Source organism: Condylura cristata, unplaced genomic scaffold (assembly GCF_000260355.1).
Source record: "Condylura cristata isolate star-nosed mole 26May11 unplaced genomic scaffold, ConCri1.0 scaffold00022, whole genome shotgun sequence".
Lineage (NCBI taxonomy): Eukaryota > Metazoa > Chordata > Mammalia > Eulipotyphla > Talpidae > Condylura > Condylura cristata.
In genome coordinates, this window is record NW_004567123.1 from 22,868,294 (window position 1) to 22,891,434 (window position 23,141).

The 23,141-nt window shown below is 42.6% G+C and overlaps 1 protein-coding gene across 1 annotated transcript in view; it reads right to left on the bottom strand.

The window, feature by feature from the left end:
- Positions 1 to 23,141, bottom strand: part of LOC101637162 (chromosome unknown open reading frame, human C20orf194) — a 97,809-nt gene that overhangs the window by 23,147 nt on the left and 51,521 nt on the right. Inside the window, exons 20-28 of the mRNA XM_012728271.1 lie at positions 22,685 to 22,772; positions 13,714 to 13,817; positions 11,897 to 12,043; positions 10,296 to 10,384; positions 9,792 to 9,893; positions 9,399 to 9,516; positions 8,455 to 8,543; positions 6,802 to 6,960; positions 2,395 to 2,520 (exon numbers count right to left, since the gene is read on the bottom strand). Of these exons, the coding sequence (XP_012583725.1) occupies positions 2,395 to 2,520; positions 6,802 to 6,960; positions 8,455 to 8,543; positions 9,399 to 9,516; positions 9,792 to 9,893; positions 10,296 to 10,384; positions 11,897 to 12,043; positions 13,714 to 13,817; positions 22,685 to 22,772 (1,022 nt within the window). The remainder of the gene's footprint in view (positions 1 to 2,394; positions 2,521 to 6,801; positions 6,961 to 8,454; positions 8,544 to 9,398; positions 9,517 to 9,791; positions 9,894 to 10,295; positions 10,385 to 11,896; positions 12,044 to 13,713; positions 13,818 to 22,684; positions 22,773 to 23,141) is intronic.

Below are 23,141 nucleotides of genomic sequence, written 5' to 3' on the forward strand. Positions count from 1 at the left end.
GGCTTTTATTTCTTTGTCTATTTTCTCTTCATCTTGTCATTTTCTCATGCTTGAAGCTCTCTGACACAGACTTAAATATTAGCAGTGATTACTTCTCATGGCTTTGACAGAGATTTTCATTTTCATAGTGATTTTACTATAATCTTTATTTTCTCCCTAGGGCTTTCATTTCTACCTACTTTTATTAAATAAACTCATTCCCATCATCCATTCCACTCAGCAGCTTTATTGAGGTATAACTCACATATCAAAAAACTTACTCATTTTAAGTATACAGCTCAGTGGTTTTTTTTCAGTAAATTTACAGAGTTGTCAACCATCCCGCAATTCAATTTTAGAACATTTCATCACCCCAAGGAGATCCCTCTTACCCAGTTCCCCAGACCTTTTTTATTTCTTCCTTGTTAAGTTCTCCCTACTTACCCTGTTAGTTTCTCTTCCCTTCATATTTTTCTGACAGTATAGAAGAGTACTTGTCTGGGCTAATTCTTTGTAAGTATAACCTTCATCTGTTGTTTGCTAATTACTGCCTTTCCCTATTTTTCTTTATGGTAGAGTTTGTGGTAATACCTAATCATATAAGAAATCTCTTCTTACTATTAATTCACTTTTAAATAAAAATTTGATAGACGGAACAGTACAAAGAGTGGCATGTAAGAGTCAATGAGACAGGTCAAATGTGATGGAATGTGACATTCAGCACTCACTACACTTGCCTAACTTGTGTCGGAAGGGAAAAAAAAACACCACCTTGGCTTTTTTATGGAGAAGCAGAATCCAGGTCACAGCTGAAGAGAAGAGAGAGATGGTGAAGACATGTCTTGGGATCATCAAGGTGAATAGGGAAGTAATCTCTAATGCAATTTCTATGAGAGGTCTGAAGATACCAACTTGGGACTCAAGAAGGGAGTTTTTCAAATGAAGATCTAAGGAGAGATCAGTTAGCCAGAAAGACCACATGATTAAAGAGCTGGGTTAACTCCACCAGGCTAACGCAGTGAAAAGTCAAACAGCTCCATGAAAGGGCAATGAAATGCTTAAAACTTCCTTAGTGAAGGGTGCTTTAATGATGAATAGATACTTTCAGATTCTGCTGGGGCAGTATAAACTATAAAAGCACATTCAAAAAGCAAGTTGGAAATGTGAATAAAGGATGATAAATCCACTGTGCAATTAATAATATCTTTCAAGTATTTATTCTAAGGAAATTATCTGAAATTTGAGAAATCTATATGGATAAAGAGGTTCCAACAACATTATAATAGGGAAGAGCTAGAGTCATTAAATGTCAGTAACAGTGGGGACATGGTTAAGACAATTAGTCCTCCCATACATATAATGATTATATAACCAATAAAAATGTAATTGTGACTGTTTAAACATTTCAAATTTCAATTTTTGAAGTGAAATCTTCATTTGTTGTTTGCTAATTGCTGCCTTTCCCTACTTTTCTTTATGGTAGTATCTCTGGCAATATCTAGTTGTAGATGAGACCTCTTCTAATTATTAATTCACCTTTAAATAAAAACTTGAGGGCCTTCCTGGCAACACAGGGATTAAGCACAACACTATGAAGCTACCTGCAGCCACTGCAGCACAAGTTCCCTGGCCAGGGAGGTGACCCACATGGCGCAGCAGACCTCTCCTGTTTCTTCTGCTGCTCCCCTCAGCAGTGTATTTCAGTAGATTGGCCTGTTCTGCTCCCCACTGTTTCTGGTGAATCCTCTCTTGCACCTCTGGCCTGTACCCCAGTTCTTGTATGCATAAATAAACAAATTTAAAAAATAAAACGAGACAAGAGTAGAATATGCTAGAATATGCTAACTTACATAATGTTTATGTGTCAACCTAAGAAAAAGTGTGTAAAATTATTTGCACCACAATTGTACAAAAAGATCAGAAAGTAATTCACAAAAATTATAATTACATTGAGTTAGTAAGATTATGGGTGAATTATCATCCAATTTCCTTTGTTATTGTTATACTACACTTCCAAAGTAAAAAAAAAAAAAAAAAAAGCATGTCAGTAATGAAAATGAATTTCATAAGTGAGGTAAGATGGTTTTTAGGTGGCTTATCCACATGCAAAAGTATCTCTCAGATATCCCTTGTCTCCAGCAGTCAAGAGGAAAATAAAAGGCTACCATTCCTTCTTTCTGGGAGAAGCTATTTCAAGTCTCACTGACCCAGATGTGCAACTTCTCAAGGCACAAAGTAGAGCAACTGCCCATCCCAAGGGGTCTTTCTGAGGCCCTAGCATGTTACATAGAAGGAGGACTGACGCAGTCCAAAAGACATACACATATAAAGATGCAGCTTGTGATGGGTAGGAGAAAATTGCTTTCTCTACCCTTAAACAAACTGCATGAGCTAGAGATGGTCCTAAGTACTCACTTGTGCTCCATGTAGCAGCTTAGGGGCTCCACACACACTGTGATGGCACCAATGGTGAAGAAGGACTTGACATTTGAGTCTGGATGGGTCTGCAGGGCCTGGACAACATCAATGACATCTGTGTAGCTGGGGGGGGAAGGGAAAAGGTTAGTTTATTGATTGGGGCTGTCGGATGGCAATAGAGTGATACCGAGTGGCTGAGTGAAGAATGGTAGAAGAAAAAAACAAAAGGGGAACTATGCAATTGGATTCCTTAGGGTCACTCCACTTCATGTTTTTTTTTTGAAAGGACAGGTTTATTAGGAAAAGGAGAAGATGTTTGCAGAGATATAAGTGAGCAGAAAGAGCTTCCACTTCGTGATTTAGAATTCCTGCAGTCCACGGTGTTCCTGCATTTCTGAGGCCTATTAGTCTTCAAAACTACAAGAGTAGATGAGTGAACTAGCAATCACCCTGCACAGACCTGTGGCCACTGTAAGAGAGGCTGCTTTACTTGTGGAGAATATTGTCCTGATTCACCCAGTTACCATTAAAAGGCCAGTTCTCTGGAAAGAAGGCAAGCTCGATGGGCAGCCTTGCTCATAAATGGACCTGAGTCTTAGCCTGGGCCTCTGGGAGCCAGTGGGGTGGTTGGAGGACAGGCACAATTTATTTGAGCCATTTTCTGAGCTCCTACAAGCAACTCGTCAGTCAAACAGTACTTGGCTTTATTGCAGAATGCTCACCCCTAGGTCTGCCTCAGTCCTGGCCAACCAGTAGTGCTTCTACAGAGAGCAGGGTGTGTGAGGTTGAAGATCTCCCCTCAGGGGCCTGGTAATCAGAATCTTCTGCTCCCTGTTTCTTTCCAAGGTTTCCCCCTTGGGCAAAAATATGTATGACCACATGGCGTTCATCCCACTGGCTCTGTAGTATCTGAAGGTTCAGCAGTATCCAGGGGGACCTGGATGCCAGAAGAGCTCCTGTACCACACTCACTTCCAGGCCTTTACAGCAATACACCTGGTAAGTGGGATGATGTTCACAAACTGCTTCTCATCTCTTTGTTGTCCTATCTTATGGACTTAACTCTCATGACTAAGTGTCCCAGTCTTGTTCCTCAGCATTGGCTTTTCCTCTCTTCTAAGAAAAGTGTTTTATCCTCCATGTTTTATATGAGTGGTAGATACGCTCATTGCTTGGGGTAGAAAAGAGCTGAAAGCTTTACAAACCAATCCTGAAGATTTGGGTAATTTATTTTAATATAGTAGGATTTCCTACAAAGAGTGGGAAGTTCCAGGTTTTTTGTTTTTTTTTTAAAGATTTATTTATTTGTGCATACAGAACTGGGGTACAGGCCAGAGGCTCAGGGGCGGTGAGAGGCTTCACCAGAGACAGAGTGGGGAACAGAACAGGCAGATCGACGAAGTACACTGCTGAGGGGAGCAGCGGGCGGGTCAGGAGAGGTCTGCCATGCCATGTGGTCACCTCCGGGGCAGGCGGGAATTGAACTCATGCAGAAGTGGCTTTAGATTCTCAGTGCTGTGCTTTAACCCACTGCGTCACCAGGGAGGGCCAGTTCCAGGTTTTTAGCGCATTCCATTAATCTTTATTTATTTATGCATACACAACTGGGGTACAAGCCAGAGGTGCAGGGAATGGTGAGAGGATTCACCAGAGACAGAGAGGGGAGCACAACTGGCAGACTAGAAGTATACTGCTGAGGGGAGCAACAGGCGGGTCGGGAGACGTCAGCCAGGCCATGTGGACCATCCCTGGGGCAAGGTATTGAACCTGCACGGAAGCTGCAGCGACCAGCTTGCAGTGCTGTGTCCTTACCCACTGTACCACCAGGGAGGCCCCTAATCATCATTAATTTTAATGGGAAAAGATTAGAGTGAAAAGTAGGCCCCAGGCTCCTTTGTGAGGCCAATGCATCTAGGTGACATCTCTGGGCTTTGCAGTGGAGGCCCTTGGACATTCAATTTACTTGTTAAGGGGGCCCCAGTTAGCTTCTCCCACTCTCCTTAATCTGTCTTAACAATCATTGTGAGTGTGACCTCCAGACAGAAAGAGGTTGCAGAAGGAAGCCGTGACTCCAGCAGTCAGTCAGAGCCGGAACCAGGTCACTTTAGCTAAAATGTCCTAGGTGCATGATGAAGGCAAAAACCTGGCTCTTCATGTTTGTTTCTTTCTTGTCAGCATTCTCTATTAAAAATAATAACAAAACAAAAACACAGCAAGACTCTAACTTCCTTTCCTCTAAAACAACAGATAATCCATTCAAGAGTTCTTTGGGCTCTGTGTTATGTTTGCAATTTAAGCCTAAAATTTGGCCACCTGTTTCACATTAATTCAATTCTTGTTTTGAGAGATACTTTATTTTAAATGTAGATAAATTAAAGAATGAGTTTATAACATTCCAGAGTATAAGCAAACATAGCCCCTCAAATTCCTTAAAATAAATTGAAAAAAAATTCAGATTCCTCAAGTTTTACTTGTGTATGTGTATGTACGAGGCCCTGTGTAGCTTCTCACCTCCACCACCACAGTCAAGCACCGAACAGTTCCAATACCACAAGGATTCCTCACGCTGCACTTTTATATCTACACCTACCTCTTGCCTGCATCACCACCCCTAACCTTTACTCCTGGAAGTCACTAATTTGCCCTTTGTTTCTAAAATTTTATAATTTCAAAACATACTAACTCACTTTTAAAACAACTATTAGCCCCACTGGATTTCCAAGGGCCTCACCATTACCCTTCCTGCTGCGGAAAATCATAAAGGGACCCATTCCTTCCGGGGCACAAGAACACTCTAGGCTTCCCCTCAAAGACACCTCAAAGACACCTATAGATGAAGATAAAACTCTCATTCAGAGTATAACGTCGGCAACTTGAGAAGCTTCAGCTGTCTCCTTTCACCAGAAACCTCAACACTGGGCTCCGAAGGGCAGCCCAGGAGATGGACACGCTGCAAAGGAGGGTATGTGTTCCTGCTCAGCTGCGAGGAACGGGGCCCGGCATAGAATGATATTTTAGCAAGTCGCAGGATTTAGCTTATATTGACTTGAATCATTCCGGAAATTGATTGGAGGTCCCTGGCATACAAAGGCTGCAAGTGGACAGAGGTTTGATCTGAGACCTCAAGTGTGGGTGAACCACACACTGCAGTGGTGGTCCAGAGCAACCCGGAAGGCCAAAACTTCTCCTGATATGGAGACTCAGAGACAGGAGTCATCAATGCTTGTGAAATGAGGTGAGGTGGAAACAACCTCAGCTGTACAATGTCAAGGTGCCAGTTTTGACTCCAGGTCCACATCTCGGATGATTCTCAACTCTGGCAAAGGGCAGCAAATGATGGCATTGGGCCAATCCATTCCTTTCCTCTGACCAGTAGAAGTGATGGAAAATCAGGAAAAAAACAAACAAACAAACAACCAAAAAAAAAAAACAAAAAACAAGTGACTCCAAGCCCAGGCTTTCTTTGAGGCTTCCTGGCCTCAGTCTACAAGTAGGACAATATGGTTGACAAAAGAGAAGTCCTTGACAGGTGTGAGAAAAGATCTGAAGCATGAGGCCTGGTGGAGTGTATACACATCTGTCTCCCTCCTGCCTTAGGACCACTGGCTGGTCTCCTCCAATGCTCACCATCACCCAACAGAACTTTGGAGCTGGACCTATTCTTTACTGGAAACAATTAGCAATTGAAAATACTCACTATTACTAGCACAAATAATGTAGCATAACACGAAAGCACTTTGTGAAAATGCCAAAAGCTTCTTTATCACCAAGCATAATGACACCAGTAAAAAGCATAACCCAGGCATGTTCTCCTGTGGACTTGGGTGGTGATGGGCCTTCCTCCTTGGAAGCCCTTAGAATAGGTCAAGGAAAGTTGCTTGCAGCCAGAGTCCCTGAGGCAGTGTGTTACACATTCTGTCAAACTTCATAGGGAGCTTCTTGCCCAACTGAACTAATCACACTCCTCACTGAGGGGCCCAGGAAGCCTTCCTGGGCCAGCTACCCTGGGGTTAGAGATTGCAGTGTGGGGCTGGAGCTGCAACTCCATAGGAGATGCAAACAGATAAAGAACCCTTACCTACATGTTAAAGGAAAAGTTTTGGGGGACTCTATTGTTATGGGGACTTGTAAATGAGGCTTGTCTAGAAAACCACCTCCCTAACCACCTCAGAGATGTCATGATGTTGAAGACAAACTAAAAATCTGTGTGCAAGTTACACCACAGGAAGGCAACAGGAATCTTTGCTCATTTAAAGTCTATCTGTGCAGCACAGACACCGCTCATGCATATGTGGAGTTTTTTTCTGTGCCCCAGATTAGCCACACATGAAATAAGAGTAAGAAATAATAACAACACCAAGGTCTTCATCCTACTCCCTGTCCCAAGAAAACTTCCTGTGCTCACCCTTGTAATATCACCAGCAGTCTGGTCTTCTTTCGGATGTAGACTGATTGGCGGGCAGACCGGTTCTGTTGGGCCTCCAGAGCATTAGAAAGGTATCTCTGGAAGTGGGCAACACGAAAACACTCGGAACTGTCCATGATTTGTCGGTACACCATCCACCTGGAAATAGCAAGCGTAATTTCAGCTTAGGGTCCACCCTAATGGCTTGCTCTGTAGGCTCAGCCAGTGGATTCACTTTTGACCAGTGTTCCCAAAGACATTCTGTTTAGTGATCCCGTAGAGGAGAAAGCAATCCCAGCACTGGTTGGTTGGAAGGCCTTATCATGAAACCAGGGCTACTGGAGCTTTTGACAGGGTCTTGCCACTAGATGTGAGCATGAGAGCAACTCCTGACCAGGCTGTCACTTTCTGAGGCACCATTCAATAAAACTGTTTCAATTTGGCACAAGGCAAACCTGTTCTAATAATCAGAAATGGGCAGGGTGAAGGGTTCAGCCTGTTTATAGAATAGCAGCAATGGAAATGGGAGAGGAACCAGTTACCTATTTAGTTTGTAATACAGGAGGTTCCCAGTATCTTTCCAAAATTCATCTGCCCAACCCCCAATCTCCTACCCTACTTGAGGCAATTTCCACATTCTTAATTCCTCTATGACCTCCTGCAGGATGTGTCACTTTGAGACTACCTGGATAGTAAATGCAAGAATTATTGAACAGTCCACCATCCAGGTGTAAGTGAGCCAGTAATTACCCCAGGTGCACCTGAGCCAACATGGCCCAGGTGCACCTGAACTTCTGCAGTTCCCTTGTGGTCAGGAGAGGATTATGACACAGTCACCAGCTCCTAAGTTCTTTTTTTAATAGCAATTAAAAAAAAAAGATTTATTTATTTATGCATACAGACCTAGGGTGCAGGGGTGGTCATGGTGAGAGGATTCATTAGAGACAGAGTGGGGAGCAGAACAGGCAGACTAGAAGTACACTGCTGAGGGGAACTGCGATGCGTCAGGAGAGGTCTGCCACTCCATGTGGTCACCTCCAGGGCCAGGATCAACCTTGCACTGAAGTGGCTGTGATTGGCTTGCAGCGCTGTACCTTAACCTGCTGTGCCACCAGAGAGGGCCAGCTCCTAAGTTCTTTTAACCATTGTCCTGAATTGCCTTGCTAAGTAGGCCCACTCCCAGCTCTCTGTCCTGGTTTTGCTGCCACAAGGTTCTTTCCTAGACATCCAGAGGGTTCATTCTCCAAATTCTCTCAGGCCTTTGCTCAAGTCATTTTCTCAGTGAAGTCTTCTCTGAACACCCAGTTTAAACTGGAATACTTTCCCCAACCTAGCACTCTTGCTATCCTCTCATTTATTTTCTCCATTATCTTCCATTTCTTCATTATTAGGTCAATTGTTTTTCCAAACTAGCATGTAAGCACCCTCAGATTTTTCTGTCTGGTTTGTTCACTGATGTATTCCCCCACACTTAGAATAGTGCCAGGCACACAAGAAGGGCACAGAACAAATGTGTTGAATGAATGCATAGATGGGTGTCTACTGTGTAAACCAGGCACACCAAAGTTAGTACATGTTGAAGGTTTTCCAGTACCCAGGCAGGTCCAATAACAGAATCTCTTTCCCCAAAGCCAGGGTAGCAGCTATACTAACCTGCCATATTCTTTATGCAGAGTGACCAGAAAAGCACAGAGTTCACTAGCATGACAACCTGGGAGGCCGGTTACAATGCTGATAATTACCTACAAGGAAGAAAAGTGACATGGCTTTGCGATCCAGCTGAGAGGCAGCACTGTGTAAGAGGTTAAAACAAGTGACTCCTGGATTAGGTTCTCTGTTTCTGGCTGACTTTTTCTTTGATCCCCTATCCAAATTCTCTCATCTTGGTTCCTACTTTTCAGCACAGCATGCTTGCTTACAGTCAGTTACTTTCTTAGTTTAAGGTGAGTCCTATGGCACCTTTTAAATAAAATATAACATGATCGTTTTCAGGCTTTTAAACTCTTGCCTTAGGAGAAAATGATGTTTCTAATTGCTTAGTGCTTTTATTTTCTTTTGCAGCTGTCTTCTAGATCTGCTTGGTAATAAATGACTTCTTTGAGTATATTACAACATACAGTTCCAAAGAAATGGGAGGGGTCAAGAGGAGGAAAGAGGATTAAAATCCACTCTTGGGAAGACAGTGTTTATAAAGTATCATCTTACCCTAGAGATGCCAGCAAGTCCTTACTAATGAGGCCCTTTCCTTCATAAGCTCAGTGTGTCATCCACTGCCGGGTAAAGTCCTTGTCACAACCAGAAACAGCCAATGACATAAGAGTACTAAGTAAGAGTTCGAAGAAGCAAGGGGGTGGGAACAGCAAGATGCCAAGGTTTCATCAACTCCGGCTTGGCCAGGGTTAATGCAGACACCTGTACACAGTCATCGTATAAAGCAGGTTTCATGTATATTATTACATCAGTATCCAAGGAGGTGGAGAGTCTTATAAAAGGGACTCTGCCTGAATAACCTTTGTTAACTGACACCAAAGATCCAAGGGCAGGGAATCAGGATTATCTGCTTGTGAATTCCCAGCATATTTCATGGGTTCCCCTACCTTGTCATTTTCTCCTCTGTGAGCAGGTTTGATTTCAGCTTGCTGCAGCAGGACAGGAAGATGGGCCCTCATCACAGGCTCCTGACTAATGCTGCTGATGGCAAAATGCTGGAGAAACCTAGAAAAACAATAACAATGCTATTATGTTACCATCACTAGCTCACCTGAATGTGCCCATTCACATGAAAACTTATTTAACTGCTGGAAAATAAACCTTAGAGAGATTCGCTGTAGGGAATAAAGGTGTACATCATGTGTCACTACTACCTTTACAATGATCCCTAAAAGCTATGAAAAAAAAAAAAAAAAAACTTAGAAAGGAAGAACACCAAGGTATGGGACATTGTAAAAACTAGACCATCAAACATCCATTAACCAAAAACCACAGCTCACCAGTCCAGTTCTGGGAGTTTGGCTGAGAGCAGCTTCAGAGGACTCCATTTCTCCCCAGAGGAATAACTGAGGACAGTGAAGAGCTTCTGTGCACTCGAGTGTCTGCAGTACCAAAAGTTACAGATCAGAACTCTATCTCCCTACAGTACACACATGCCTTAACTCATTCTGAGGCTTTCAAGCCAGAATCCTGTGACATAGTCAATGATTTCAAAACAAGCATTCGCTGACTTAAACAAAACATAGTGGTACTGCATGACGGCTGACAGGAAGTCTGGCCTGAAACGTTGGTAACAGAGGCATTTCTGACTCTTGGTGGGTTTTATGTCTTTTGACTTCTATTTCTCCAAGGTCACTGACTACCTGCAAGTTGGCAGCACTGAAGTGATGGGTCGGCCCTTTCAGAAGCCAAGATCCCTTGTTATTACATAAGAAGCCACCCTGCAGAGAGCACACACACACAGCTCAGGGAAGCAAGCACAAACACTGAAGGCAGTCACTTACAGTCTCTTTTGTTCTACAGATAATCCATCTTCCTGGATCACTTTTAAAGAGAGCACTGAGTTGGCCGGCTGTTGCCAAGGGGAGAAGACCTAAACAAAACAGAATTTGAGCAAAGAACATTTAAACCCAACAACAGGATATGGAATCCACATGGGGATTTGATGGTTGTTGAAAATCTAGACTGTCAGTACTGAGAAAAACCATCACAACAAATAAGTTTGCTTCAAAAATAGATGCCTGAAGCAATTCTGTTCTGTATTTTTCAAAACCAGAATCTCTTTGAGTTTCTCTCCCAGGGATTCTGCTCCTTTAGAGGCTAGGAGGCATAGAGGAAAGTGTCCAGTGACACTGTTCTGGCAGTGGGGAATGCTCTTCCCAAGTAACGGGGCCAGCAGAAGTGACCCAAGCACTCCTGTGTAAAGGAGAAGAGAATCTAACGGCTGTCTCTAGGTCCCTGGTCTGAAAGTGTTGCAGGGCATCCCAGTGTGAACTGGGCTGCCTATCTGTGGGGCCTCACATGTGGGCTTAAAATTCAGTTGTACCGCAGGCACACACAAAAAGGTCAATAATGGGTTTATTTACAAAAGGGGAAAAGAAAAGGAAGCAACCCAGGGAAAGAGGGGATACAAAGTAACTGGAATATCTTACTGGCTCCTTTGACTTTGGAGCTCTGGTAACAAACTGAGAGCCCCAATCACTCTGTCCTGGTCGCGAGAGCCGTTTCCCAAGTGAGAGAACGCCTTAGCAAAATGGCTCCCTATTTATCCCCCAAAGCCCCAGAATGCCTGCTTAGCTCCACCCTTGAGTCCTCGCAATTCTTTCCCTGGTACTGCTGGGAGTTGTAGTTTCCCATCACTGGAGTAGGGGGTAGAGTCCAGAAAGCTGGAGTTGGGGGTGAAGTCCACAAAACTCTGCAGAGTTCCTTTAGGACATCCTTCCCCTTAACAAATGGACAAGCACAAGGAGGTGGGCAGGACTAGTGGGCTGTAAGATACACACAGACTGGCCTCAGATGCCACTCTGCAGCCACAGCCAGCTTGTCTTCCCCATGTTCTGTAAATTTATTTTGACGGCAAGACACTGTTACACCACTCCGAGTATTTCTACTAGTTATGGGGGTAGGCATGTGTTTGACTTTGACCAGTGTTTGGTCTCAAAGTGAATCACATAATTTTTGGTACGGGACCTCACACATGCAGTCTATGCTGAGTGCCTGTCATGTGCACGCAACCTGCCGGACAAGACCATTCAGAAGGCAGGGGCTATGAACTCTGAGGGAAAGCTGGGTGGGGGACAGGGCTCTGAACCAGTAGGTAGGGACCAACAAATTCAAAAAGGAGCTAAAAGGAAAATGAGTCTAATTAGGATTTAAAGGGAACAAAGCTGATTTTTCCTAGAAACTAAAAGTCCTTTTGTTCAGTTGCTTTAGGCTCTCAACCTGGAACGCAAGTGTACCATTCTAGTACCCAAAGGGATTCGAAGCAGTTTCCCTCATCATCCTTCCCAACTCTTCATCACCTCACTAGTAGCCCTAAGACATTTACCATTTAAATTGTTAGGGGGAAAAAGTCATTATTTTATTAAAAAATGATTGGTATTACCTCTGTGTAAAATGCTTGGTATATCTTTGATTTAGGGAAAAGAGCAATCATCAGATAATTGCTTGATCCATGGAACTGAACCGGGAGGTGGGGAAGTAATGAGCTTTTGAAGTCTATCAGAAGGGCAGCAACAATACTGGTGGAATCCTAAAGAGAAAAAGAGAACACTGGTGAGAAAAGTTGCCTGCATGATACCAGCCCTCATAAATGTTGTCAAAATATGTATGATGAATTATCTGTAATTATTTTCATATTATGCAGTTTACTGGGATTTAATTACAGATGTGTTTTTTAATTACCACTTACAGATCACATAGGAAAATACAGGGGTCCTTTTCTCCTAAACTGAACATTTTATCTCAAAATTTTTTCTAGGTTATTAATCCCTTTTCAGATATATTTTCTCCCATCCTGTGTAGGTTGTCACACTGTGTCCTTTAATGAACAGAAGTTTTTAATTCCCCCTCATCCCAAACCTCTGCCCCAACATTGAAAACTTCTATTTTGATGAAATACAATGTATACATATTTTTCTTTTTCACCTGTGTTTTTGGGATCATATCTGAGAAAAGGATGAAGGGGGCCAAGTGGTTGAGGTAAAGGACGATGGGTACTTTGATGGCTGGAGTGGCACGACAACACAGATCTGAGATCCTTCAAATCACACACAGAGTTGTCAACCATTGTTACTTCAATAGAGAGGGGGAAGAAATGAAAAGGCTCTCCTCTTCTCATTGAATGGTTTTCACAAAGATCATTTGACTATATATGTGCTTCTTTTTTTCTTGGCAAGGGTATACTTCGGAGCTATTTTATTCCATTGGTCTACATGTCTGACCTTAGGCCAACTCCACATTGTTTTGATTACTATAGATTTATATTTATACTAAGTTTTGAAATTAGGATGTGTAGCCCTTCAAGAACAACTAAGTTGTTCTTGAACAATCTTGAATTCAAGAATAATTTTCAAGATTGTTTTGGTTATTTGTGAGTTCCCTGAGATTCCACATGAATTTTAGGGTAAGTTTTTGTCTCCACAAAAATTATAGTTATGACTTTAATATGAACTGAGCTAAATTTGTTCTGTTATCTTAATGAAAGTAAATCTTCCAATCCATGATTATACATATCATATTTATTTAAGTCCTCTATATATCTTTTCAGCACTGTTTTGTAGCTTCCAGTTTACAAGTTTTAACTTCCTTGCTTAAACTTATTCTTAATTATTTTACTTTTTTTGATGTCTCTAGGAAGTCATTTCTGGAACCATTGAAGGAGGCCTTCTTCTTCAGACTAGTTTCTATCCCCTGTGGGGTGAGTTGATGGATCTAGGAAGCTGCTGGATCTCAGAAGCACCCCCCCCTTTTTTTTAAAGATTTATTTATTTATGTATACAGAACTGGGGTACAGGCCAGAGGTGTAGGGGCAGTGAGAGGTCTCACCAGAAACAGAGTGGGGAGCAGAACAGGCAGATCGATGAAATACACTGCTGAGGGCAGCAGCAGGCAGGCCAGGAGAGGTCTGCTACACCATGTGGGTCAGCTCTCTGGCCGGGGATTGAACTGGTGCTGCAGTGTCTGTGGCAGCTTCACAGTGTTGTGTGCCAACCTGTTCGTCACCAAGGAGGATTCCCAGAAGCCCTTTCTAGCAAAGCCCTTGACGACGTTACAAAGGTCTATAAGAGCTCTGAGCAGTTTCTCTATTACTTTCCTGTCTGCCTCAAGCACACTGCTGATTCCTGACATTCTGCCTCATGATTTTCCCCTCAGAAGGGTATTTTGCTGAACATCAAAATCAACGATTGGTAAAACACTTACCCCATCATAGAATGAAATGGAATTCATATGATCCTTGGAAATGATGATACTTCCATGATGACGATGAGAAAATAGAAGGCCATTAGAGAAGAAATGTACTTTTCCTAGAAGGGAGAAAGAGCCAATCAGATGTGGAGAGTCACATACTGGGTGGGGAGGGAGAGGTCAGATCTCACTGTCATTCCTATGGGTATCAGGACATGCCAGAGAGGTAACTAGAGATCAGTATCTATAGACCTTAAATTGTATGATTTTTATACACAGCCTTCTGTTCTGGAGAAGTCAATGCTTCCTTTGAAGCCTCAGGCACAAATGAGTGTTCAATGGTCTTTACATAAAACTTAAAAAAAAAAAAAGGGAATAGTTATTAATTGATGGGGAGAGATGTCACACTTCCTATGGTTCTTCCAGGGAAACACACTTTAGGTATGTCTCTCCATTACTGAGTTTATACTTCATTACTTCTTTTTTGGGAGAGGCTGGTTTAGCTCTAAGGAACCACATCTTTCTCTTAAAGTCTAAGAAGGAGCACCTGTGCTTGGTGAAGGAAGCCTAAGGATCTTTATGCCCAACAAAGGAGCTTTTGAGTTAGTGTCTCTCTAGACACTAGAGCCCTGCAGTTCTATAGTTCACAATGTAAGAGGGTGGGGTATGGAAAGTGGATGTGAATTTCTCAGGACAAGGATTCAGGTTTAAGGAGAGGTGGTTTCCTGAGTGGCTAAGGCCACACAGAACAGCTAAGTATGAACTTTAGGAAGCTTACTACAGAAAATGTGGACAACTAAAGTGACAAGGGTTAAGACTGAGCCCTGGCTTATTTTGGAGATGAATATGAAGCAGTCAGAGCACCTTAAACCCTCTCAGTGAAGCTGCTCTGGAACTGATTCAAAACTGGGTTCTTTCTGTCCTGCTTTAATCAAATTTCTTTCTCTGTTTTCAAAGAGAGAAAGTAGTTTGGGAACTCTAGACATAGGCTTGAGAATATTGCTACTAATATATTATTGCTTAGGAAGAAGAGAGGAGACAAAGAAAACAGACTGATTCCTTGAGCTGTAGTTCTAGTACAACAGCCCCAAAGCTCTGGTGATTGTAATGACAAGTAGAGTAAAGGCCAAGGTAGGGAGTTCTAGAAACCTCAAGTTTTGAGGGCTTCCTGAGGAGATGGGGGCATTAGGGGGAAGGAAGGGCCTAGTGTGTGTGTACGCTTGTGTATGTGTTAATGGAGGGTGGTGAGAAGTGAGGGAGGTGGAAGCAGTTTTTAGGTACATCTTGTACAAGATGTACCTAAAAACTAGGAACTAGAAATCCAGTCAGAAGGAACGAATCATCTGGGGCAGCAACAGTTAGAGAATAGCCAGCCAATTCAAGACATTCAAGATCAAGCCCTGTAGGCTTCCCACAAGCTAACGAGAAAAGTCTGGCCTCCTTATACAGTGTTGCCCTATGGCCCTCTTCAGTAGAGGTTACTCATGCTCCAGCCTCATCTTCTACCAATGCACCAAGGTTCTTTTCTGGTATATTCCCATACCAGTTCCCTCCAAGATGGAATAATACTTTTATTCCCTAGAAATACAAACCCTCCTTGCCCTTATTGCTCAAATCTATTGCCCATCTAATCAAACCACGGCATTGCAAACAGCATCTGAATGGTCAGTCTTCTCCTCCAAAACCAACACAACCATTCTTACTGAGAGATCAGGAAATGGCTCATGCTACACTCTGGCTTCATTGCTCCACAACCCCAACTCCACAGCAGTAAAGCAGCACTCGAACATCTTAACCTTTTGAAAACTCGAACTACTGCATCCTATGATCCTTTTAGCTGTCTCATTCCCCACACCACTGTCTCTGATGTCACTGAGTCTCATTTTCACGCAGTATTTTACTCAGTATCTACTGAGCACCATTCATAGTATATATATTACAGCTTTTCCACATTGAAATAATTATAGTAGGTAGTGTTATTATAATAATTACAGGTGAAACTTAAGCTTGAAGACCTTTCTCCAGAAGTCATAGAACTTCTTGGTGGAGAAGCCAATTATAGAATACAGGTTTGTCTTATACCAAAGCCCTTAATACCACAATGGGCCCCTGCGGTTCTCATTCCTTTTTCTGCGACTTTTGTTTTCTCCAGAGCCTGTGTGTGGCTAATGTGTGATGATGTAACTTCTCTGCTTTCTCAGCATCAACAATCCAAATGTCCTTCCATGATTGTCTTCCAACATCTTCTACCAGCAAAACCTCTCATGCTCTCCTAAAACCCGCACTGAGTACATTTATTTTCCATGTCCTTGGTGACCCTCTACCTGTGTACTTCCGAAGTTAAGCTTCTCAGAGGCCTTCTAAAGCTTTCAGAATAGAAAACAAACCCAAGAGATAGCACATTCCAAAACTCACAGGGAAGATGAGGGGAGAGATAGAACAGGGGTCATCTTCAGCATTTCTCTCCCTCTATACTCTGACACCTCAAAACAGAATGGAAAAAAGGAAGACAGAACTTCACAATGCAGAGCTGGAAAAGCACTCATTAAGAAACCTGGTCCAGGGAGAGGGTTCAGCAAACAGGTACTGACTTCAGTATTGATGCAGAAACTGACCTGTCTTGCGCTACCCTTCGGTCTGCGCTGGCAGCAGTACTTCTTCCACTGTTCTCATAGCATGCACAGCGTAACTGAAGTGACTCACTGGGTGGCAAATTATCAGTGCCCTGGCCTCTTCGATCCTGATCCATATGAAATATAACACTTTTGGTATCTGTTCTGGACTCATGACTGTCATACTGTGGTCTGAAGAGAAATGCCTTTGTGGGTTTTTTCTCACTGACTGTTAATAAAGTCTCTCTGGTTCCTTGTCTCATTCTCAGGCTCTACTGGATGGGTTCTGTCATTCCTTCTTTACTATGGAAATCTGAAAACCCAAAGTAAGAGGAAGTTCCTTTATAATATCCAAGAAGCAGCAGTAAATGACTGGCCTCTGCAGCCCCAGAAGTCCCAGAGAGGTCCAAGTGCTCAATGCAAAACAAGGCACCAGGACATTTCAATGAAGAATTTAGTGTTTCTTTTTTCTGACAACTGACTAACAACTAAAAATCCCCCAGTTAAGTCTGTAGAAGAGAAGCACTTATCATTGCAGGAGAGATCTGATAATTTACACTTGTATGTGTGTGAAATGTACACTCATGGCTTAAAGGGGGAAAGAAGCAAAACAGGACAAATGTATACTTAGCAATCAGGCTAAGAAATCAAGAATTACAAGGACCTTTGAAATCTCTTGAAATTTCTTCCTCAATGGCTCTTTCTCTTCTAGAACCAACATCCTGGGCAGTTTTTAATCACATTCCAGGCGTCCGTCTGTCCATCCATCATCTATCTATCTACATATGTGTGTATATATACATAGAATCTCATCTGCCGCACTTTATAAGCAGCACCCTGTGACTTGCTTATCACTTCTCTCCACATTCCGCTCCCTAGTAGCCCAAGCTGTAGGTAATATGCAGCTGTACAGTTCATTTGCGCTCAATGCTGCAAAGAACTTTCTCTTTAAAAGTACCCTTCTATATGCGAGAATGTGCGCACAAGGGAACACGTGGATGGTGCCGAGTGAAGGCAGCAGACAGTGATGACCATGGAAGATGGAAGTCACCGTGGTCCCCAGAGTATCTGGATGTGTTCCCTGCCCCATGTACTGGTGGGACTGGCACCTCTATTCTTCACTACTGAATAAACCTCTATTCAGTTGTGGAATGGAAACACCACAGGAATCTATAAATCACTTCAGGGAGAATGAGTAAGCTGCCCAAGTGCCAACCATTTATTGAAGCCTGCAGGAAACAGCAGATAATGGTCAAGTGCTATTCAACAAAGGTGCAAGACAATTCACAGGAGAAAGGAGTGTCTTTCAGTAAACAGTGCAGTAAAAACAACAGCCTGTTTTATATGGAAAACAATGACCATCAATCCACACCTTGTACCAGACGTTCTGCCCATTCCTACCAGCCACAGTGGAAAACCTCATTCTTCACAGGCATGTCAGGCAGAGAGCTCAGACTGCCTCATTGCAGGTTAAAATTAGGCCTAAATTAAAAGCTGCTCCTTTCTAATACAACTTAAAAGCCCAGATAATAGGACAGAAAAAGTATGTTTAAACTTAATATAACTTATCCTGTATGTTCAACAAGCTATAAGAAAGACCTGAGTGTTAACCAGAGACATGAAATACATAAAAAATACCTTAATTGAACTTCTAGATAGGAAAAACATAACGTTTGTGGGAACACTACACCAGATGAGTGATGACACTAGCTAATTGTCAAGAGTTTAGTACTCCCAAGTACTGCTGCCTCTGCATTCACTGTGGGCCCAAGTGGCCTGCAGGGACTTTAGACTGACGCTGGCTCCTGCACAGAATGCCAAGCCCCTGACAACAGCCCGCAGAGTGGCAAGCAAGCTAAGTTCTTGATATGACCTCCCTGATAGTCTTTGCGATCAACAGTTTCCCCACTTTCCCTGCTGTGGAATTTATCAAAAATCCTACTCTTGATTTGAATTGACCAATCTGGTCTCAACTGGGAATTCTACCCACAGACCCCAGTAAAAGACATGTGTCCAAAAGTCCTGCTCCTCTCTCCACTAGATGTGACTGACAGTTCTGTTGGGTCAGGTTTGCTTGCATGTGCTGCTAGCACTTGTAGTAAGTTTCTCTACTTCAATTGTTTTCTAGGCCTCTTGTTGAACCTGCCTCACCACTTGGCACTCTGCTCTACTTTGTAAGTGTTAACATTAATAACAACAACGCAGAAGAAAAGTTTAGTAATTAAGTGAAAATACATAGAAATAGAAGCTGTGCAAAACAACACACAGAAAAAAAGACTGAAAATAACTATAGAGCATCAAGGAGCTGTGGAACAACTTCAGGCAGCTCAAGTATATGTAAATGGAGTTTCCTAAATGGAAGTGAAATACTAAGAAATACTGGCCAAATTTTCTCTAAATTTAAGGAAAACTATATATCTATCATTCCGAGCAGCTACATGAATCAAGTATAAACAACATGAAGAAAGCCACACCAAAAACAGATAAAAGTCATTGCTTACCACTGGTGATAAGAGGAATAAAAGATAAAAGTAGCCAGAGTGAAAAAGATTCCTCACATAGAAAGGAGTGAAGATAAGGATGGCAACAGACGTCTATGCAGGAATAATGCAAGCGATAAGACAGAAGTATGGGACATCTTTAAAGTACAAAAACACACTGTCACCCTAGAAGTTTTGCCAAATGAAAATATCTTTCAAAAATCCTGAAAGGTGGGATTTGAAGTGTCTGTGAGGAGTCTGGCAAATACACTACCCCCAAAGTAGCAATGAAACTGAATTGCCACAGACAGAAGTAGAAATCTGGTGTTCTGGCCCAGGGCTGTTCACAACTTCCCTTCAGCAACATGGTCCACAGTCTTAGGAGTGAGGGGCAGCCTCGGGGAGAGCGGCAGCCCCGCAGAAGGCAGGAACAACGCAGAAAAATCTACACTGCGGGATGTAAAAATGATGGTAAAGGTGCAAACATTTGGAAACGGTCAAGCCAGAGAGGTCAATGCTGGTTGGTGCAAGCGGGAGTGCAGGTCTGCTGGAAATGTAACAGGAAAACCAGGGAGTTAACAAATGCATAAAAATTAGTTTTATACTGTAATTGCAAGGAATCAATGCTGTGTGTATAGAGAAACGGGTACTGAGAGTGTTCATGACAATATTTTCTATAATATCACAAGATTATAAACAATCCAATGTTCATCAAGAATCAAAAGGATAAAAGCTCACTTTCATACAAAGGAATCTATAAAGCCACAAAAGTGAATGATCTATATGGTTACATAGAAAAAGGTGGACAAATCTTAGGAACAGAATATTGAGCGAAAAAAGTAAGTCTATGAAGACACTGAATATGCTTTTATTTGGATTACACTGTTAGGGATATAGGCAGATGTGGTGAAAGTCCAAAACAAGCCACTGGGGATTAGGTGCTGGCAGCCTGCTGATGAACAGCAGCAGAGTGGGGAAGTAAAAGGTACCAGGACGAGAACGCAGGGAAGCTGTGACAGAAGAAGTCACTAAATAGGTGAAGGGAAGGTTCCCGAGCTGCAAGCATTTCAAAGTAAAAGCAGTACTATTTTCCTTATCCCTATGCAATTCTCTGCACTTTCTCCTGAAAATGAGAGAAAATGAGAGGACATGGACTACCATTACCTTACACTATCACAGGCAAGCTTCTCTCTTTCATGGGCATTGGATGTGAAGTTCATCAGAACAGTACATGCCAAAGAACTTTTAAAATGCCTGCAGGGGATGGAAGATAGATTTCAAGGGCACCACAGTCTAAAACAGAGGCAAATTTACACAGGCATAAATGAACTTAAGCTTCAGGATCATTTACTTGGTACAAGTCCCCTTCCAAGACCCTGAGAAGATCATGAATACTTTGTATTATTTTTCCTTAAGAGAGTATCCAAGTGGTATAAACTGCAAGTCCCACAAACTGACCATGGGCCCTCCCTGGTGGTGCAATGGGTTAGGGCACAGCACTACAAGCTGGCCGTAGCAGCATCAGTGTCGGTTTGATCCCTGCCCCGGAGGTGATCCACATGATGCAGAAGACCTCTTCTGACCCACCCACTGCTCCCCTCAGCAGAGTAATTCGTCGATCTCCCTGTTCTGCTTCCCACTCTGTCTCTGAAATACTGCTGGAGAGGACTCATTTAAATGCTTTGCTTCTGTTCAATTTTCCTGCTCCAGAAAACCATCTCCAAATCTGACTACAATTCCCTTAGAACAAAGAAAATGTGAAATCTAAACTCTAAATGAGTGTGATTGACAAGGCCCCAGAAATCCCTGGCTCTGCCCTTTATTCTTATGTAAAGACCTGAGGATACAATGAATCTGGCTGGATAACTCAATGCAATGCAAGATTATTTTTTTAACAAAACAATTTGCCTAAAAGGTGCAAATTAATTTTGGTAAATATCCTTGCTAATATTACAACTGACTCAACTATGACAGAGCAAAACCACCACTGTGTTGTGTCCACAACCTGTTTTCAGACACTACACAGCCTTGCCCCAAGGCTGGCGGCACTGCCACACGCTCCCTGCCCTCAGTGACTAGTTCTTAACTGTGTCGTTGGAAATGCAGAGGCCATAGCACAGGCCTCTGGATAACATAAGCATTCTGTAGACTGAAAACCAGAACTCTTTGTGCTTTGCCCTCTACGTGAATGAAAGAGTTGAAGCTGAACCAATGATCTTAGAATGGGGAGAAGAATTTGCCACCATATAGAATATTTTCAAGAACAACATGTTTACCCAGAAAAGAGGATTTATTTAGTAGAGGTTGAAGAATTTGTGAAGTAAATCACAACCCCTCCTCCACAAAAAGGCTATGTCCAACAGGGAAAGAACAGGACTCATAAAAAAAAAGTGTTATTTTGAGGAAACCAAAAAGGAGCATGGAAAAAATTCCTACTAAATATAGGCAAAGACTAACAAGGCTCTTGGGAATTTCTATCAACAGAAACACTTGAACTGAAAGGGACAGAGTATGAAATGAAAGCAGACCATGGGACCCTCCAAATTCTAGCAGAAAGAAGCAGGCTGAAAAGCTACTTAGCCATAGACAAAGTGCCACCTTCATGAAAAAGGAAGGATGACAGAGGTGAAAACAAGAGCCAACAGCACAAAATTATGACTTAAGGCAAACCGAGAGCCCGGGACAGCGCTAAAGGCCAACAGGGGTTACTTCCAGGTCTTGAAACCTAATCCTGAGCTGGAGTTTGCCAATCTGAATTTCAAAACTGCCTTGGGCTGGTAAGTACTTTTTATCTTTAGTTTCTCACCGTTTCGAACCTGGGTGTCTGTAATTATTATCCTATGCCAGCACTGCCTCCTATGCTGGAAAGGCTGGGGGCAGGTAACTTGTGTAATTTCACAGATGGGAAGGCACTGTGTTCAGGAGCTGCACTTAATGGATTAAACGAGAGCTTCATCTATACCTGATATTGATGATGAGATTTCAGAGTTTTGATTTGCTGAGATTTAAGACTTTGACCTGTTACCTTCATAGGATGAGGAGCTCAGTTTGACTGAGGGGGGGGGGGGAGGGGATGACTCTATCTCACATGTGGGCAGGGACATGAACTGTTGGGGCCAGAGGGGACTGCAGCAGGTACAAATTTCACATGTCCCCCACAACCTGCATCTCTTGATGTTACTCCTGTATACATATAATGTTACAAGGCAAAAAGGAAATTATCTGAGTGATTAAAAATCAGACTATTCCTTTATAAGCAGGGATTTCTCTGGCTGATAGCAGAAGCATTCAGAGAGATTAGAAGTGTGAGATCCAAGGCAAGGGAGGTTCTTCACTGCTGAGATGCAGGGGGTCAAAAGGACCTTTGGGAGGTGCTAAAAATGGTTCTAGCTGACATTCCTACGGAACTGGATTCTATTAACATCCCGGAAGATCTTGGGGGCAGGTTCTTCTCCAGGGCCTCCAGGTAAGCCTGAGTCTTGACAGTCCATCAGACTGATGGACTGATGTCCTGACAACAGCCTTATGAGACCCTAAACAGTTCAGCAGAGTTCTGACCTACAGAACTGTGAGGCAATAAATGTAGGTTGTTTTAAGCTACTAAATTTATGGCCATGCTACACAGTGATAGAAAACTAATCCCCTCATGCTGAGGGGAATCCTCAGGCAGCAACAAGTGGGCCAGGGGAATTCTGGAGCTACCCCTTCTCAGCACAAGTTTTCTCCTCTGCAAAATGGATGAGTCAAAGAAGAAAAACTAAAGCTAAAAGAAAATAATTCTACACCAATCCAAGGCTTTTCAAATATGAAATGTACTACTCATCACACCCACATGGGTACATGCAAAAGAGGGATCCAGATACAGTCAAGAATAGAAAAATCATAGCTGCTGACCTTCCTCAGGGCAGGACTGCAGGTTGCTGGAATAAAGATATGCTCCTTCTCCTCCTGTCAGAAAAGTGCCCAGGAAACACTCATCCCCCTTTAAGAAACAAACACAAAGGACAGGTAATTCAGTCCATAAATATTTATGGAATCGTAAGTTCAACCCAAGTTTGTCAGTCAATCTACAAAAGCTGCTTAGTTAGTCTCCCATACCCAACTTTTCTTTCTCTCTTTTTCATAGAGCTCTACTGGAAAAATGACTAATTCTCAAAAGGGAAGTGAGACAATGGTACAAATCCTTTAGTTAAGTTCTAGGATGAAACACTTTAAATTACCTTTATAAACTATTACATTTTATTTGGAGGTGATGTTAACATTAAGAAAGCTGGGGCCCTCCCTGGTGGCGCAGGGGGTTAAAGCACAGCACAAAGAAGCTTAAACCACTTCCGCATGTGTTCGATTCCCG